Raw genomic sequence first — 20480 nt, forward strand, 5'->3', positions numbered from 1 at the left:
CCCCTCCCCTGCTTGCACTCTGTCTCTTTCTCTCTCTCAAAAATAAACATTAAAAAAATTTTTTTTAACTTATACAAGAATGTACATACCAGCATTATTCTTAATAGCCAAAACCAGAAGCAACCCGAATGTCTACCAACTGATGAATGGATTTTAAAAAATGTGGTATATCAGGGCGCCTGGGTGGCTCAGTCGGTTGAGCGTCCGACTTCAGCTCAGGTCACGATCTCACGGTCTGTGAGTTCAAGCCCTGCGTCGGGCTCTGGGCTGATGGCTCAGAGCCTGGAGCCTGCTTCCGATTCTGTGTCTCCCTCTCTCTCTGCCCCTCCCCCGTTCATGCTCTGTCTCTCTCTGTCTCAAAAATAAGTAAATGTTAAAAAAAAATTTTTTTAATAAAAAATAAAAATGTGGTATATCTATACAGTGGAATATTGTTCTACAATAAAAAGAATGAAGTATTGATACATGCTACAACATGGATGAGCCTTGAAAATATTATGCTAAGTGAAAGAAATCAATCACAAAAAGTTACATATTGTAAAATACCACTTATGTGCAATGTCCAGAATAGAGAAATCTTTAGAAACTAAAAATATATGAGTGGTTGCTTGGGGCTAGGGAGGCTGGGAGGTATCGAAGTGATAATTAAAGGTAAAGGGCTTCTTTTAGAGGTGACGAAAATGTTCTAAATTGATTATATTGATGGTTGCACGTATCTGTGAGTATGCTAAAAACCACTTTAAGTGGATGAATTGTATGGTATGTGAATTCTGTCAATAAAGCTGTTATTTTTATAAGGAACTAACTGTGAGACCTAGAGGAGAGCACAGGCAGTAATTTCTCTGACATTGGCTATAAGAACATTTTTCTACATAGGTCTCCTGAGGCAAGGGAAACGAAAACAAAAATGAACTAGTGGGACTATGGTCAAAATAAAAAAGCTTCTGCACAGCAAAGGAAACAACAAAACTAAAAGACAATCTACTGAATGAGAGAAGATATTTACAAATGACATATCTGATAAACTTAGTATCCAAAATATAAAGAACCTATACACAAGCTGGAGAGGAGCAAAGGAGGAGGGAGAGAATCTTAAGCAGTCTTCACCCTCAGTGCAAAGCCCGATGAGGGACTAGATCTCATGACCATGAGATCATGACCTGAGCCAAAATCAAGAGTCAACTCTTGATTGACCAAGCCACCCAGGCACCCTTTTCTGGAATTTTTAAAAATTAAAAAATAAATAAAGGGAACAGAGTTGATTTCCCAGCTCTACCACTTACTTTTTAAAATAAGCAAGTAGATAAAACTATAGTTATGAAAGAGAGGTGAAAGTGTATGTGCAGACTTAGACATCTAAGTGAAAAAAAAGTTTTAGAACAATGATCACATTTGTGCAAAATAATGTCTGTGCATGTTTGTATGTGTATATATGTGTGGGGAGAGGGCACATTTTAAATGATATACTTCCATACGATATGAACATTTCACCAAGAATAAAAACTTAATAAGAAGTGTTTTTATCCTATGTACTTAAAATGCTTGGATATTATTTAAAACTACAAAGCAAGTTTGCAGTTTTCCAGAAAAATTAAATTATACCAGGTGTGGGGGGGAAAGCTGTTGGTTTTGAAAGTCTTCAGACCTTATATAAAATTAACTCAGGGCACCTATGTGGCTCAGTTGGTTGAGCATCCGACTCTTGATTTTGACTTAGGTCATGATCACAGGGTCGTGGAATTGAGCCTCGAGTTGGGCTCCGCACTGAGAGGAGTTAAAAATGGTGAAATTGAAAAAAAATAAAAGTTAAAACAAATAAAAATAAACAACTCAAAATGGATTATACATCTATGTGTAAAGTATAGAACTATAAAACTTCTCAGAGAAAACCTATAGGATCTTGGATTTGGAGATGAGGTTTTAGATGCATGATCAGGGGTGCCTGTGTGGCTCAGTCCATTGAGTGTCTGACTTTGGCTTAGGTCATGATCTGGCGGTTTGTGGATTCAAGGCCCATGTCAGGCTCTGAGCTGTCAGCACAGAACCTGGATCCTAGTTCGGATTCTGTGTCTCCTTCTCTCTCTGCCCCTACCCCACTCATGCTTTGTCTCTCTCTGTCTCTCAAAAATAAATAAATGTAAAAAAAAAAAAATTAGATGCAAGTATGATCCAAGAAAGTAAATAATGGTATGTTGGGATTTATTAAAATTAAAATTTTTTTGCTCTGTTAAAGACCTTGTTAGGAGAATGAAAAGACAAGTGATAGGCTGGGGAAAAATATCTGTAAGACAAATCTGGTAAAGAACTTGCAAACAAAGGGGCATCTGGCTGGCCCAGTCAGAGGAGCATGTGGAGCTTGATCTTGGGTTCATGAGTTCAAGCCCCACATTGGGTGGAGAATTACTTAAAAAAATAAAATCTTAAACAAGAAAAAGAACTTGTTGGGGCTCCTGGGTGGCTCAGGTCATGATCTTGCGGTTCATGAGTTCGAGCCCTGCTGACAGCTCAGAGCCTGGAGCCTGCTTCAGATTCTGTGTCTCTCTGTCTCTCCCCTGCTCGTGCATTATCTCTCTCTCTCTCAAAAATAAATAAAAACATTAAAACATTTTTCAAAAAGTTGTAGACAAAAATATAAAAATAACTCTCAAAACTCAGCAATAAGGGGCACCTGGGTGGCTCAGTCAGTTAAGCATCCCACATCAGCTCAGGTCATGAGCTCGCAGTTTGTGGGTTTGAGCCCCATGTCTGGCTCTGTGCTGACAGCTCAGAGCCTGGAGCCTGCTTCAGATTCTATGTCTCCCTCTCTCTGCCCCTCCCTCGCTCATGCTCTGTCTCTCTCTCAAAAATGAATAAACATTTTAAAAAATTAAAAAAAAACCCTCAGCAATAAGACAACAAACAACCCAGTTAAAAATGGAGAAAAGATTTGAACGGATACCTTACCAAAGAAAACCTATAGATAGCAAATAAGCATGTGAAAAGATGCTCAACATCATTTATCATTAGGGAAATACAAATGAAAACAATACAATACCATTACACTCCTATCAGAATGGCTAAATTAAAAAAAAACAACGGACAATGCTAGTTGTTAGTATTAGGAGCAGCAGGAATTCTTATTCATTGGTGATGGGTATGCTAACTGGCACAACCACTTTGCAGACAGTTTATCAGTTTCTTAAATTTTGTCAGGTTCTTCATAAGCTAAACATAGACTTTCCATACAGTCCAACAATCATGATCCTAGGTACTTACATGATTGATTTGAAATACCACACGAAGCCCAGCCCACAAATGTTTATAATGTTATAGTGTTTTATTTTTAATTTCCCAAAACTGTAAGCAACCAAGATGTCCTTCAATAGGTGAATGGTATAATCATACCATGGAATACTACTCAGGGATAAAAAGGAATGAACAAGCAAGCCATAGAAAGACATGGATAAACCTTAAATGCATAGTGCTGAGTGAAAGAAGCCAGTCAGTCTGAAGCTTCATATTTTATAACTTTTTTTTTTTTTTTTGAGATTCTAGAAGAGTCAAAGCTGTAAAAACAGTAAACAGGTCAGAGGTTTGGGAGGCAGAGGGTTGAATATGTGAAACATAGCAGGGATTTTCTTAGGGTGGTGAAATTATTCTGTATGATACTATAATGGTGGATCCATGACACTGCATCAATCAAAACCTGTAGAACTTTACAGCACAAAGTGAGCCTTAATATGTGCAAATTTTTAAAAATTCATTTAGGAAGTTGAGAAGTTCCAGAATGGAATGCAGAATGTAACAAAAGAATATAACTGTATGACAATATATGAAACAACCTCACCGAAGAAGGCTGGTGGGGGAGCAAGGATTGGGAAGGGTGGTGGTCTAAGTATCTTTGGAGATGAGTGGAGTCTGTGAGACTAAAGGCCAAAGGAACTGTGCATAAGCACTCTACTGCTGCTGATAAAGTTGCTTCCTGAGGTATGGGTTACCAATTCCGAAATCACTATGCATATATACTGGAATTGAACAATTAAGTAAATCGATGGCACATGATGGGAGCCATGTTTTCTATTGTTGGAGTGGACAGTTACAGATAAATAAGGAGAAGAGGCTAGGATGATCCATGTGGTAATGGATTCAAGTTAGAAACATCAGTATGAACCCAGGTGTAGCTTATATAGATAACTATATGGATATTTATAAATTTGTATATATACATATATATATATATATATATACACAGGTTAATCTACACACATATTTTCTTGCTTTCAGCCAAGGGCCGAGAAATAACATTATCAGTAGCAACAAACACATGTAGTACCCAGGTCTCGGTTTGTAATACCATCTTTACCAAAAGCAACCAGGGCACCTTGAAGAAATGGCTGATCCTAAGACTGGGGCAGGAAATATACAAGATGAACCCCGAGTGTCTTGTAGTGCCAGAAAGTAAAGAATGCTTTCAAAGCAAAACAGAACAAAAAGCACAATGACTGGGAGTATGTTAAAGGGACACAGGAACAAACTGAAAGAGCTCCCAATGACCAAAGTTGGAACAATTTGAGCAATAAAGTAGGATTGGAATGCATCCCAAAGTATAAAATAGTATCCATGAGTCCATAGTGATAAAAATAAATGATTGAATAAATAAATAAGCAAACAATGGAAGAGAAGAGACAAAGCTCCCATGTGGAAGAATTCCAAATAACTTATGTAGATACTCCACCCGTAAGGAGGGAAAACATGACTCCCCCTTCTCAAGTGTGGGCTGTGCATTAGTGACTTCCTTCCAACATAGCATGGAAAGAGGAATTGGAGAAACTTGACAAACACTCCCTCAGTCACATGATTAAGATGAACATCAACCGTGATGTCAGGCTAATATGTACCCTTGATATAACATGAAGAGAAGGGTACTTTACCTTTGTGGCCTGCCTCTCCCAAACCTATAACTCTACTGTCATCATGAGGAAAATACCATATGAATCCCAATTGAGGGGCAGTCTACAAAATATTTGACTGGTACTCCTCAACACTGTCGAAGTCATCAAAAACAAAGTCTAAGAAAATGTCACAGCCAAAAGAAGACTGAACACCAAATCAAAAACCAAACCAAAACCCAAATCACCAAATGGACACATACCACTCCAGGATAACGTTTAAAGGAAGAATTCTTTTGGAAGTTCACATGAAGGTGCTGGATGATGTAAGTTAAATGCCAAATAATATTCAAATTCTGGTTTTTCTACTTTTCTGTCCCGGGGAAGAACATAGACTTACAGGGACTTAAAATTGGAAGAGACCTTGAACAAATCTATACAAATCTATACATATCGGGCTATGTGGGGGAGGCTGCCTGTATTTTTAGGCTTCAACTCAGAACTACTCTCCTAGTTCAAATCAGCCTCAAATAGTTGTCACCTGTTGTTTTCCTTAGAAATCCCTTGAATTTTGCGCTTTTCTGTTCAGAAAACAAAGAACTCTACATGCTTCATTAGCCTCCTGCTTTCCCAGATGTTTGACCCCTCCTCCTTCCTCACAGATTCTCACCAAGAGCCAGTCTGTTTACATCAAGCCCTGGTCTGATCAACCCACCTGTATGACAGAACTAATTGTACTACAGTGCACACACTAACTTGATCCAGCCACTATTATGCTGTTCCTTACAGGAGCGTTGTCACATCTGAGGGCATTTTGTAACCATGTGAGCCCTTAGGGGCCTCATCAATCTCAGTGATGTATGTGAAAGGAAGTCATTACATGGTATTACCTGACAACGACAATAAACAGATTATTTCACACCAGTACAGTGGAGAAAAGCACATGCTTGAGCATCGGATAGACCCAGATTTATAATCCCAGCTTTGCCACTTACTAGCTGTGTGACCTTACCCTCTTCTCCTACCTCTCTACCTAACAAGTGTTAAGAGAATTCAGTGACAATGTGTATGAAAATGTTTTTTTTTAAGTTTGTTTATTTTTGTGAGAGAGAGCACACAAGTGGGGAAGGGGCAGAGAGAGAGGGAGAGAGAGGGGATCCCAAGCAGGCCCTGCACTGTCAGCGCTGAGCCCCATGTGGAGGTTCGAATTCATGAACCAGGAGATCATGACCTGAACCTAAATCAAGAGTTAGATGCTTAACCGACTGAGCCATCCAGGCACCCAAGTATGGTTTTCAATCAAGCCAAAGTGCAATGTCTGACACTATACAACTAGTTAGTGCATGGCAACGCCACAAATACAACTCTGGATTGAAAATTCAGGTCTTAGCATCCCCAGCATATAATAATTGTTATCGAACACATTAATGAATGCTAATACATCTTTAATTTTTTCATTTTTTAAAACAGAACAGACAAGAGTAGTTTGGAGCTTTTATCCCCATCTCCATTTTCAGGATCTTTTCTATATCTCCTAAGGTTAGAAAAAAAAGTCCCAGTTTTAATCATTAAGTTGGATGCAAATATATTAAATCTAGCCTTATTGACAAAAAACTATGGTATACTCATATTAGAGAATCTTAAGAAGAGCTTATTTGACCATGGAATAATAGACCAACTTAACTTTGAATTTATTTACCAGGCACAAAAATAGTAACACCAGGTTGTAAACACATGTGGACATGTCCATCTCTGTGGCAGATTATAGCATGGCCCACTCTATATTCATTCTCAGTCATCTTGTCCCCTGCCTCCCTCTCTCTTTATAGAGGCTAGAAAGCAAAATACTCACCTTCCCAGACTCACTGGCTCCTAATGGTAGCCTTTTGGGACAGTTCTGACCAATGACATGTAGGTGGAAATCCCGAGGGGAAGTTTTCCAGGAAAGAAATATGGTGAAGATTATTTTTGGCTGGGGTTCTAAGTCCCATTTTTTTCTTTTTTAATGTTTTTTATTTTGAGAGAAAAAAAGCATGAGCAGGGGAGGGGCAGAAAGAGAGGGAGAGAGGATCCCAAGCAGGCTCCACATCTACATGAGGCTCCACATCCACATTGACATGAGGCTCAATCCCACGACCCTGGGATCATGACCCAAGCGGAAAACAAGAGTCGGCTGCTCAACCACCTGAGCCACCCACGCACCCCCTAAGTCCCATTTTTCTATTTAGACAATACACTTTTGGGGCACATGGGTGGTTCAGTCAGTGAAACATCTGACTTGGGCTCAGGTCATGATATCACAGCTTGTGGGGGTGAGACCTGTGTGGGGCTCTGTGTTGACAGGTCAGAGCCTGGAGCCTGTTTCAGATTCTGTGTGTCCCTCTCTCTCTCTCTCTGCTCCTCCCCCACTCATGCTCTGTCTCAAAAATAAACATTAAAATTAAAAAAAAAAAAAAGAGAATGCACTTTTCACACTCTTGTTTAATTACTTGGAGGGAAAAAAAAAATCTATGACAACTGAAAATCACCTCTACATACACTGACACCGTTATCGTATCTGTTCACCATGGCGAGCTATCTCCTAACTAGATAGCACTGACTCCTCTTTAGGTATGTGACAGAAGTGATGAGAACAAGGCTGTTACCTTTCAGGACCATAAACTATATAGCTATGGAGTTGATGCATTACAATTATAGCAGTGTCCAAAAGCAGCTGGTAAAATAAGTCTTCAACAAATGGTGTTAGGACAACTGGATATCTATACGCAAGAGAATGAAGTTGGATTCCCTACCTCACATCGTGTATAAAAATTAACTAAAACTGAATCAATGACCTAATTACAAGAGCTACAACCATAAAGATCTTAGAACAGGAGGAAATCTTCATGACTTGGATTTGAAATGGACTCTTTGCAGGAGCAACAAAAGAAAAAAATACATAAACTGGATGTCATCAAAATTAAAAACTTTGTAAATCAAAGAACATCATCAAGAAAGTAAAATGACAACCTACAGAATGGTAGAAAATATTTGAAATAATGTATCTAGTACAAGTTTAGTATCCGGTATATATTAAGAACTCTTACAATACAACAAAGAGACAACCCAGTTAAAAAATAAGCAAAGGATTTACATAGACATGTCTCCAAAGAGGATATACAGTGGACAAAAAGCATGAATGATGCTCAACATCATTAGTCATTGAGGAAATGGAAATAAAAATCACAAAGAGGTACCACTTCACATCTACTAAGATGGCTATGATTTTTTAAAATTAAAAATAAGTGGGGCGCCTGGGTGGCGCAGTCGGTTAAGCGTCCGACTTCAGCCAGGTCACGATCTCGCGGTCCGTGAGTTCGAGCCCCGCGTCGGGCTCTGGGCTGATGGCTCAGAGCCTGGAGCCTGTTTCCGATTCTGTGTCTCCCTCTCTCTCTGCCCCTCCCCCGTTCATGCTCTGTCTCTCTCTGTCCCAAAAATAAATAAACGTTGAAAAAAAATTAAAAAAAAAAAATTAAAAATAAGTGCTGGTGAGGACATAGAGAAATTGGAACTCTCTTGCATTGCTGGTGGGAATATTAAATGAATGGCTCAGCTTTGGAATTTTGACAATTCCTCAAGAAATTAAACATAGAATTACCACATGACCCACCAATTCCACTCCTAGGTATATATCCAAAAGAACTGAAAATAGTACTCAAATACATATACACACATATCCATAGCAGTACTATTCACAATAACCAAAAGATGAAAACAACCCAAGTATCCATCAACAGAGGTATGGATGAACTGATATATGAACCTTATATACTGTGGTACATGTGGAGATGAACCTCAAAAGACATATGGTATGTGAAAGCAGACACAAAAGGTCTCATTCTGGAACTAGAGGTAGTGGTTGCAGAACATTGTAAATGTACTAAATGATACTGAATTGTTTACTTTAAATGGCCATTTTATGTGAGTTCACCTCAGTATCTTAAAAAAGGGAGATGGCTCCCTAGACGAAAAGGTGATCAGTAGAGGTCACTGACTTGCTGTAAAAGTATTGGAAAGCCTTTATTTTCCTCATTAGGATATGAAATGGTGGGGCACCTGGGTGGCTCGGTCGGTTGGGCGTCTGACTTCGGCTCAGGTCATGATCTCGCGGTCCGTGAGTTTGAGCCCCGCGTCAGGCTCTGTGCTGACAGCTCAGAGCCTGGAGCCTGTTTCAGATTCTGTGTCTCCCTCTCTCTCTGCCCCTCCCCTGTTCATGCTCTGTCTCTGTCTCAAAAATAAATAAACGTTAAAAAAAAAAAAGAAAAGATTAAAAAAAAAAAAAGGATATGAAATGGTGTACAATAAGAAGACCAAATTCCATTCTTTAGTAGCCTTTGTGGGAAATACCCATCCACCAGTTTTGTGTCTTCTGTTTGTCTGCTTGCCTTTGAACAGTTCTCCTTTTCATTCAATACTCACTACTCAAGATGGACAGAAGAGTGGATAGTCATAAATTATAATCTTGTTACCATCTCTGACATAAGGAATTATTGAGATGTGATGTAAAACAAACAAACAAAAAATACCAGTAAAATGGGATTATGAGGTTGACAGAGATCAGTTTCATTTATCCATGCAATTTCATTGGAATATAGAAAAGATAATAAAAGTGCTACTACTGGACTGCAGACATTTGTCTCTGAACTCCTGCGATAATCTTACCCACTCTTATGGAAGTTTGAAATGGTTGGTACTCAGATTTTGCTGTATACCTTTATCTATGTTTATTAGATTCCTAGGGCTGCCATAACAAATTTAGTGGTTTTAAACAACATAAATGTCTTCTCAGGTTGAGGCTAGAAATCTGCGATCAGGGGGTCAGCAGGGCTGTGTTCTCTCTGAAGGCTCTGGAGGAGAATCCTTCCGTGCTTCCTCCAGCTCGTGGCGGCCCCAAGCCATCACTGATCCGAGGTAGCATCACTCCAGTCTCTGCTCCATCTTTACATGCCTCGTCTACCTTGTGAGTCTGGGTGTCTCTTCTTATAAGGCTGCCTTAAATCCAGAATGATCTCACCTCAAGGTCCTTAACTTCCAACATCTGCAACCTCTTTTTCCAAATAAGGTCACATTCTGATATTCTAGGCAAACATGAATTTTGGGGGGACACGATTCCTCCCACTACACTATGTAAGCTACATAATTTCTTTTTTTTTGACACAGTAAGGTTTTTAGAGAACTCTAATTCAAACTTAGTTTGGTAAAATTAGAAAAATTCTTCTGGGGAAAATGCAAAAAAAAAAAAACAACCCAACTTTAATCTCCAAAAGAAACTAAATTGTACTAACAACAAAAAAATTAAATCCCTAGAAATGAATCCTCCCTTTATTTACTGACTAAAACTGATGTAAGTAAATAAGAAAAATGTCCTTTCACAGAAACAAAGCATGATAGGTTGGTGCTCTATTATTTATAATTTATTACTTACAAAAATAACTTGAGCTTTCTCATAACAGTTCAATAAATCCTCTCCTAGAAGTCAAGAGACCAGACACTTATGATTTTTACAATGAAAACTTTTTAAAAGATCTAAGCCATAATATTTTTAATATTCAAAATAAATTTTTAAAAATTTTGGAAGGTGAAACTTTATAATCATCTTCAAAATGTAGTGAAATTTGTTATGTGGTCAACTTATCAACTACTTGAAATAGAATCAGATGACAATGTATCTGCAAATAATTTAAAATCCTAATTGATAAATATTGTAATTATTTAATATTCAGGTAATTTTGTAAATTACCAAATTACAAGACAATGTTGGTAGACCATACATTTTCCAAACTATTTTATATATCCCACCACTCCATATATTTTAACACCCAAGGGAAATTCTACATTGATGAAAAGTGATTTTATTATAAATTTTCAGAAATTTTTTCTAATGTACCAAGATTTCATATGAAAATGCAGAAGTTGTTTTTATTTTTTTATAAAACAGCAAGTATGAACCCAATGTAGAAATCTGGTATTAGACAATTCCTTTGGCAGAAAACATTTAATTATAAAGAGATCTTAAAATAAATATAACCCATAAGATCATGGAAAAGAAAGAAAAATAACCCTGTTATTTCCTATTAACACCAAAAATATCATCTTAGTACACAGATTTAGTAACATTTTTATACTATCAACAACCTGCAACACAAAATTCATTACAGTATGGCCAAAATAAAATTGTTTTTAATTTAAGAGGGAGAAGAAACTTCTGGATGTATAAAATTTCACAGATAAATGCCAATATACAGTATTTATATACATGTCACCTGTTATGTTATTCCAAAACTACATTTGGTGAACTTAATTGGCTGATCCCAATTTAGTGGGTGTGCCATATTTCCCCTAGTTCAAAGACTTAAGCAGAATTAAGCTTTTACAATTCAGAACACAATTATACATGAAATATTTACAGAAACATTAAAATAACTTTATTAAATACTGTTTGGGAGGAAAAAACATTAAGATTTTCGATATATATGCAAACATGAACTATTATCAAGAGCAGCTTCGTAAATGCTTTTTATGTTTTTTCTTTAAAGAATAGAAGTTTCGTTTCCAAAAAAATAAGGTGCCATTTTAGAAGTTTTTTTATAAGTGTATAAACGAATTCACACGGAAGAAAAATACTGGATGAAAAAAAGAACGTGACATACTCAAGGTTAAAACTTTTTCAGCTACTTCTATCTGAAATGAGACAATGACAGAAATTAGGCTTTCAAATACTGCTTGTTTTTTCCTTTAAATGTAGACCAAGTAGTATGTAGACTTTTATTTTCGGACAGTTTCTTTGAAAAAAGAACATACTTATCATTAAATTTCTGTAAATAGATAAATGATAAAAATTTCCAGCACACTGTCTTCAAATGGATCCTTGGCAGAAAGATTAAGGGCTTTCTGTAAAAAAACAATTTAGAAATCTTGCTTCCAGGCAAGTAACCACTTCTGTCCTTTGTTTTCCCAGTTTAAGTACCAAGTACCTGTAAGCATATGTATTCACCATCTTCTATTCCATTGTCTAAAAAGTGATAGATGATGCAGTAGTGTATGAATTTTTAGGAGAAAACATTCCCTACTGGTTTACTACCTAACTCCTACAGTATGTGGAATCTATTAGCACTATAAACTAATTTATAAAATGTAGGCTTCAGAAAAACTGTCTTGATAGCTTCCCTATCAATCTATTGCCTGCTATTATCCCACAGGCTCAGAATTATCTCTGAAAGGAATGGCCAAATTTTTCAACAGCCTGGCATAGCAATGGTACTTGAATTGCCTCTTTAAAGAAACAACACAGCAATAAGAACACTTATTATTGGGATATATCACTTGGGATATATCACATCAAATTACTAGGAATGTCTCATGGCTCAAATTCACATGTAATCCGTAAAAAGAAAATGCAGCATCTCTGCACACACCACACTTATTAGAGGATGGCCAACGTCACTTTAAAAGGTCATTAGTGGCAATTCTAAGTACAAGGGAGCCTTGTTAGAAAAGAAATGTTTATCTGCAGGGAGTGGGGCATTCCTTAGCTCACTGCTGGCAGGACTGGGGACTAGCTAAATGCTTTATCATATATCTGCATTTATATGGTCTTCACTGTTAACTACAGAAAACATCTTTGTTCCTTCCAAACTGCTCTTGCTTCTGTCGACAATTATATGCTAATTATTACTCAACATAACCGGAGAGCAAAACTGACAGGACTGCAAACACAACTGCAATTTAAGGAGCCAAGGGAAATATGTTGGCAAGCTAAATGCTCACCCAAAAGGAAGTTCGCCTTTTAAAATAATGGTTTGTGGGGAATACTGAAAAAACATGCAGACAAAAAAAATATTCAAAGGTTTGAGTGCGCTCCCAATTATCATGACATTTTAAGGATTAATGGTTTCTTTAAAGTAAAATTTTATCTCCTGCTGTTTAGTGTCATAAGGCTACTGATTGGGTGTCCAGATTTGTGTAGAGAGATCTGAAAGGAAGACAGGATTAACTGGAAGGTACCTGAAGCTGCCTCTCATCAAAAGTTGACTTCAAACAAATTGGGCTGAAAAAATCCTTTCATGGCCTAGCAGAGTAAGGTAAGTTTTTGTGCTTTACTTATTCATGGTTCTTTTGAGTTGAGAAAAACTATTTTTTAAATATTTTCAGATTTGAATCACTGGGGTCAAGTAATACACATATGAAGGCTTTGGAGAAAATGCTTGCTTTGTTCTAAAGAAGAGGCTGCTGATGGTAATTTGTTTGCTGCTGTGCAACTGAATGAGCGGGAGCCGCCACCGGAAAGCCTGCCAGTTGCGGCAAATTGGAAGTAGCGTTCCGGTACGATGACATATCCACAGACATCCCCATCTGCTGTGTGTAAGCAGCTGTACCAGCAGCTGATTGAAGGTTAGAGTTCTGGTTCATGTAAGTAGGGTTGGAAACAGTGTCTTGTCCAGTGCTACAAACAAAATTTTGAAAAGAAAACCAGATTTACTTTGCATTATCAAGGTCATGGTCAGAGATCAATCATGAGACAATAAAAATTCCTTTTTCCATCTTTGTAAGTTTATGTAACTCTGCTGTTCCGATTATGACTTCATTATTCCAACTAGCCAACACTGTGAATGTAATTTTTAAATTTGGTAAGGAGAAAGTACTCAAAAATGAAACAAAATATAAGATTATATGGCCTATTTAATTTTGTTTTCTCCAAAATCTATCACTGCAAACATATAAAAAATCTTTTGAGGAGGTGCAGACTGTGTTTCTCACAGTGGTATCCTTGGTCAGCTATAACGAGAACCGAACTCCGCTCAAGTATACCTTCAGCCATATTCTCCCTTACGCTGTCTCTCAATCCAGCATGGAGGAGACCACCTCTTTTCCTCACAGACTCTTTACACTTTCCTTTGATAGGACACTTTCAGAGCTGCCCTGCTAACTTAATCTGAACCTCTACATAAAAATAATAAGGGTAGGGCAAACAGTGTAATCCACACAGGACCCTGAATCTACCCTCAAGGTAGTCTTGACCTATAGTTTACTTATTAACACGACACCAAAACAAACAAAAGAACAAGTTGAGAAATCACACCAAACTGCAGGACTCTGCTTGTTCTTGTAATTACCATGGCATACATTTTTTTTTTAAAAAAAGCTTTGTAATATGTAATTTCAAATTACTCAAATACACTGCTTACAGTATAGGAAGATTAATGTCTATACTGCTCCAGTTTTTTTCTCCATAATTTCTAGTCTCACACTGAATAACAAAATTTTACATTTTAATTGAACTAAATACCAATGTGAACAGGTTTACTTAATTTTCAGTTAATATCTAAAGTTTATACTTACGGAATTTGGGTGGGAAGAGACCTTAGAGATCATCTACCCATGACTGTTTGAATGAACATTTTGTATTGCTAAGCAAAGTTAATAGAAGGCAGTAATTTAAATATGATTTTCAAAACAGAAGTGTTAGTATAAAAAAATCAGACCACAAATTCCACAGCTTACACACACTTGGGAGTCAAAGTTTTCTGATATTCAGGAATGCATGCAAATCAACATGCCTGGGACTACTTTACGAGGCTGATTACAGCATAGTGCTGAGTGTATCATGGGCTTGGTCCCTGTAAGGGACAGTTATCTTTATTTTGTCCCAGGGAACCAGACTTTAGGCCATGTTTGGAGTACCATTTTAGTAGAGGTATCAAAGCTAAGAGCAGCACCATTCTGACTTCATGGGTTTATGAATGGGAAGTTCTGTAACTTCATCTCAATTATTATTATTATAAAGAGGTCAATTTATTCTCATTATGAAAGTGTGTGAAACCTTAATGTATGTAATTACAAAATAACACAGCTCCCCAAAACTTACCTTAAATATGGAGTCTGTGCAGGCTGTGTTGTCACTGAGGAATTTACATTTGGAGGCAGAGATCTCAGTGGACCAATCTGATCTGGTCCTAGGCTGTAGCTTTGGGCCACAGTGACTTGGTGAAGGCTTTGACCCATATAGTTTCCACCATGCGATTGAACTGGGTATGTCTGTTAACCAAAGAGAAAAAGTTGACTCACTGATTTCCCAAACATCTGCCTAACATATTTAAAACTTTAAAAAACTTAAATGAAATAAAATGTTACCGTTCTTCAGGGAGCAATCTGGTTCTACCAATCTATCTACCCTAGTACAAAAAGTAGACAGCTTCGAAATTACAGTGCCAAATCTGTGGAAATTTGTGATTTATTTGGTTGTTCTTTTATTCTGCGGGAGGTTGAAAGGAAAGGAGGTGGCATATTTTTCAGCAGCAGGCTGGAGTCCATCTGGGTTGCCTATTGCTCAGTGACCTGCCTTGCTGCAGAGCCACAGGAAACTATACACTCCTCGAAGGGCAGCCCATCATCACTTCAAGTCACCATCCAAATGGTGAACTTCACCCTCATCCCAGGATGACTTATTCAACTCCTTCCTAAGAATGAAACTTGAGAGGATAAGAATAAATAGTATCAGGGGCGCCTGGGTGGCGCAGTCGGTTAAGCGTCCGACTTCAGCCAGGTCACGATCTCGCGGTCCGTTGAGTTCGAGCCCCGCGTCGGGCTCTGGGCTGATGGCTCAGAGCCTGGAGCCTGTTTCCGATTCTGTGTCTCCCTCTCTCTCTGCCCCTCCCCCGTTCATGCTCTGTCTCTCTCTGTCCCAAAAATAAATAAACGTTGAAAAAAAAAATTTTTTTTAAAAAGAATAAATGGTATCAGGGCAGGGCGCAGATGCTCTCTATAACATCTCCTTTATTTTCTGCCTTTACAACAAATAGGACAAAAGCAAAGATGATTTTTAGGTAAAGGAGAAGATGTATCCTCCCTCAGGAAATAGCAAAATGGTCTAAGTCTCTTTGGATATTTCATGTGCCCTACCTAACTTTCAGGGTAGTATCTCCTTTAAGGACCTGCCTACCAAAGACAGCATTCAAAACAATGCACATACTTAATAAATAAATATTGGACAGTGATTATCATCACTCCAATTTTAAACAAAGCTATTTGTTTTTTGTTTTCTTTTTTATCTACATATAAGTTTTTAGTTCACTTACACAGTTATGGGGATTTCTGGAGGCAGTTTGAACTGCACGTAATAAACAAAGCTATTTGTAAAGCCCACTGACATGAAAACAGCATGCTAGAAGTGCCAAATCAACTTTAATGTAGTTGCAATCATACCGCTTCCTTTGTCAACATGTAACAATCCACTGACAATAAGCTGGGAACTGACCTCTGCTGCAGTGTAGGGTTCCTGAGTAGCCTTTACAGATTCAACTAATGGTGTGTTACTCCAACTTTTTTACTATGGACTTTTCTTCTAATTAGAATAGGAACTGTGAATAGTTTAAATGCTATTACACATAAATAGTATATAAAGAAGTTATGTGAAAAATCAGAGAGACAGAAAGCTTAACTTTTTAAAACACTGAGTTGTGCTTGTTAGCAAAACACAGATTGTAAGTAGTATGCAACTAAACACAGAAACCTGATACAAGAATGACAAATAACCCTTTATAGACACACAAAGAAGCAAATAAAACACAGTTCCATCATACAATGGTGGAGACACTTCTTTTTTGTTCCACTTTCACAGGAGCAGCAAATTAACTCGTTGAAAACAGAAGCACTTGGGGCGCCTGGGTGGCGCAGTCGGTTAAGCGTCCGACTTCAGCCAGGTCACGATCTCGCGGTCCGTGAGTTCGAGCCCCGCGTCGGGCTCTGGGCTGATGGCTCAGAGCCTGGAGCCTGTTTCTGATTCTGTGTCTCCCTCTCTCTCTGCCCCTCCCCCGTTCATGCTCTGTCTCTCTCTGTCGCAAAAATAAATAAACGTTGAAAAAAAAAAATTAAAAAAAAAAAAAAGAAAACAGAAGCACTACTGAATAAACTCCAGCTGTCTTTTGCACCCAGAAATCCTTTCTACCCTCACATATAATGATCCTTTCACCATTTTCCAAAGTTTGGGACATGGCATATTTGATAAATGCATCTTGTCTGATGTGACAGTTACCATAGTAACCATTCTTTTTTACTTAATTATGTCATGTCAAGTCATCTAGATTATGCACCCACATTCTATCTTTTCTCCTTGGTGTCTCCTTCACACACTCCTTTACATATCAGTTCCCATAAATTAACATGAATTTTGTTCATCCAAATTCATTCTGAATTCAATTGCTAACTGAGTAAAATTTGAAAAAGGCTTCACAATGCTTGATAATGATTATAAATGTAAGTATTCACTTCAGCAGGAAGCACAGACAAGGTGTAAATCCTGGAAAAAGAAGCTGTTCATGAATGGCTTACGGACCCTGCACCTATAGGCCTGCATCATATCCTTGCCACACATGAATTTTTGACAATATAAGTCATTCATCAAAGGAAAAACAGAGAACATGATCTCAGGATAAAAGAAGTTCATTAACTAATAAGCCTTCCACTAATCATGTAAGTCAAATAAACCTTGAGAAAAAAAATTTTTTTTTAACGTTTATTTATTTTTGAGACAGAGAGAGACAGAGCATGAACGGGGGAGGGTCAGAGAGAGAGGGAGACACAGAATCCAAAACAGGCTCCAGGCTCTGAGCCATCAGCCCAGAGCCCGACGTGGGGCTCGAACTCGCGGACCGTGAGATCATGACCTGAGCCAAAGTCGGCCGCTTAACCGACTGAGCCACCCAGGCGCCCCAATCTTGAGAGAAATTTTAAAAGAAATGGTAAATCTTGCTTGTTGAGCAACAGGAACTGCATCAGTATCTCATAGAGAGGACTTGTGATGGGTCAAGCATTGTCTTAAATCAAAGGACTTAAACTTTTAAATAAAGGATTTGTGCTTTATATTTACAAAAGCAAATGAAGAACCAGAACTCCCATCATATATTTAACGATCTCATTGTTCACGTTAAAAATGAACTAAAATTATTTGTAAAATATCAATATCTAATTTCTCCTGGCAAACGCTAATTGTTTAGCCCATATATTTTTTTTTTTTTTACTATAAAAGATGAGTTTTATGATTTTATTCATGGACCACAGACATTTTGATATTATGCTTTAAGACATTTTTTTGAACTTAAAACTGTTTTCCTCATTTTGAAAAATGTGCTCAAAAATACTCTCACCTGCATTGGAACCCCAGCTGATGAAGGTGGGTAATGTGCTGGAGGATGGAGCTTCGAATAGACTGGATATACTGGTGCTTCATTCACCAACCTGTTATATAGTTCCAGGGCTTCCAAGACTTTTACATTCAATTCAGACAATTCTGAATGCTTCCTGATATAGAAAAAGCACTTTAATTTTCTTCAATGCTTTTCAGCATGTATTTAGGAACATAAACTACTTTTTAAATTTAGCACATTTTCTATTCATATTTTAAAAGGTTCTTTACATACAATGAAATATTCATCATGAAAAATGGGAGGAGGAATTACTGAATTCTCATAATAACTAGGCTAATATGACATAATATTAGGGAAAGTCCCTTCCACACTTCATAAAAATGCAATCAATTCATAATTTTGGTGCCAGGACAATTCTGTTTCACATGTTATAGGTTTCTCTTGAAATCTCAAGTACAAAGAATAATAATTTCTCAATTTTGGAAAAGCCCAAGCTTTAATTAAAAATCTAAGTAAAAGAAAGTACTCAGGCAAGGTCCAGAGCCTGCTCTGAAGCACGATATGACTGAAATCAAAACACACTCACAAACAAAATTACACATTTTCATTTGCTTATATTCACTAATGGATCCAATGAAAAAATCCTAATAATTAACTTTGAAAATGCAAATGAAAACAATGTATATATATAAACTAGTCTCTACTACTCTTGTTTGTTGGTTTCTTTTGAGAAGGGGAGTGAAACCAGATACCTTATTGTGTAAATAACAAATCCAAGTAAGAGCATTCTCAAATTTGCCCAAGGAACTCTAGTTCAAATCCTTCTGACTTGGTACAACTTTGTCTGTTACCCTGGAGAGTAATAAAGAACTCCCATTGCAACTGACAAGTTCATATGAATTAAATGGCCACGTCATGTGGCACCCACAAGCCTATTTATTAAATATAGCTCTTTTTATATATATACAAGGAGGCTAAAAAGACAAGAAGCAGAGGCAGATGACCAGACACAGGGCTACCAAATAAATGACCTGGATTGAGTCATGTTAAGACTTATCATCTTTCCTCTCTTATAATCTGTTATGTCTGAAATAAACAAAAAGATGCAGTTTCCTGTCTTCCATGTGTAACTATATACAGCAAATCAAACTGTTTTCAGAGATATCATTTGTAAACCATACAGAAAGGATGAGAAATTAGTGTCCATGCTAACAAATATGTGACTAAGAATTAACCATGGGTATTTGGTCCACATAACCCAGTATACTGATGAAACACCAAGGAGAACACAGAAATCACCTTTAAAGATTCAAGACATAACCCCAAAGCAATTAAATTTTTACTGAACTGTGTCCAAACACTATACTATCACAAAGAAAATGGAGCAGAAGGTGTGGATCTCTCCTTCAAAGAGACTGCAATCTATTAGACAAGGCTAAGCACATGGAAAATAGCAAACAATATAAGATGGCATATGACTGCAAAATTATATAAAATTATAGGAAACAGAAGAGTTTAGAGGAGGAGGAGGAGACTAACTTGGGTTGTGGTAAACTGAAAAGGCTTTATGAGAAGCTGGGACTTAAATAGGCACCTGAGGAAGGATGGATAGGCCCAAGTAAAAAGGAAGACTAAGATCAGTGGGACAGTGCAAATCAAGTCAGGCAAAAGGAGTGAGGTTACACAATGGAAGAATGAAAAGGGCAATTTGATCACGGTGGTAGACAATGATTTTTGGAGGGCAGTAGGAAATAAGGTTAAAATAGTCTGGGATATTGTTAAGTTCAGACTATGGATCTCTTCAATAAATCTATCTAAACTTTTTTGGAGTCAATTTACATGTTTGCCTGACATAATTTCTTAGTGTGATAAAGTCTATAAAATCTCATTCCAAACAATTACAGATAGAAAAGAAATGTAAAATTTCTTTTTCTGGCAGTAAAGTTGTTTTTATTAGGGAAAACAAATTGATGGTGATCCAGTCAAGGGAAAAAACAGTATTTTATTCATCTTTGAATGCCTGACAAAGATAAAGAGTCAAAATTTGTTGAAGAACAGCAAGCGTTTTCCAGAACAAGAGCTGCATCTGTAGTCAGTGACCATGGGAAAGGAAAATGCCAGCTGGACTACTCAGAAACTGAAACTGAAGAGAGAACTGGTTAACAGGTGAGCTATGACTCAAAAAATTAACTCCTATCAGAAATGGTCGCTCTGATTTTTAACTGTGCTAGACCTTTTCCTTTGAAAATATTCCTTTTATCGATAAAAAAAAAGATTATGTATACTGTCATATCCTCTGCTTTTTCATTACATAGTATATCTTTCTATAATCAATAGATATTTATCAATGATAATGCTTTTTATTGTAGAATGTATGGATGTAATTATTTTTAAATCAATCTCACACTTAAAGACATTTTAGTTACTGCCA

At 37.3% G+C, this 20480-nt stretch overlaps 1 protein-coding gene across 3 annotated transcripts in view; it reads right to left on the reverse strand.

Moving 5' to 3' along the window:
• Positions 1 to 10299: 10299 nt before the first annotated feature.
• STAM2 (signal transducing adaptor molecule 2) overlaps positions 10300 to 20480 on the reverse strand; it is a 52208-nt gene continuing 42027 nt past the window's right edge. For all 3 annotated transcript variants that reach the window (XM_040475081.1, XM_040475080.1, XM_040475082.1), the window contains 3 exons: positions 18050 to 18203; positions 14773 to 14942; positions 10300 to 13350 (listed from right to left, as the gene is read on the reverse strand). In XM_040475081.1, the coding sequence (XP_040331015.1) occupies positions 13122 to 13350; positions 14773 to 14942; positions 18050 to 18203 (553 nt within the window). In that variant the 3' untranslated portion in view covers positions 10300 to 13121. The remainder of the gene's footprint in view (positions 13351 to 14772; positions 14943 to 18049; positions 18204 to 20480) is intronic.

This window comes from Herpailurus yagouaroundi, unplaced genomic scaffold (genome assembly GCF_014898765.1).
Source record: "Herpailurus yagouaroundi ecotype Mexico unplaced genomic scaffold, PumYag 140, whole genome shotgun sequence".
NCBI classification, from domain to species: domain Eukaryota; kingdom Metazoa; phylum Chordata; class Mammalia; order Carnivora; family Felidae; genus Herpailurus; species Herpailurus yagouaroundi.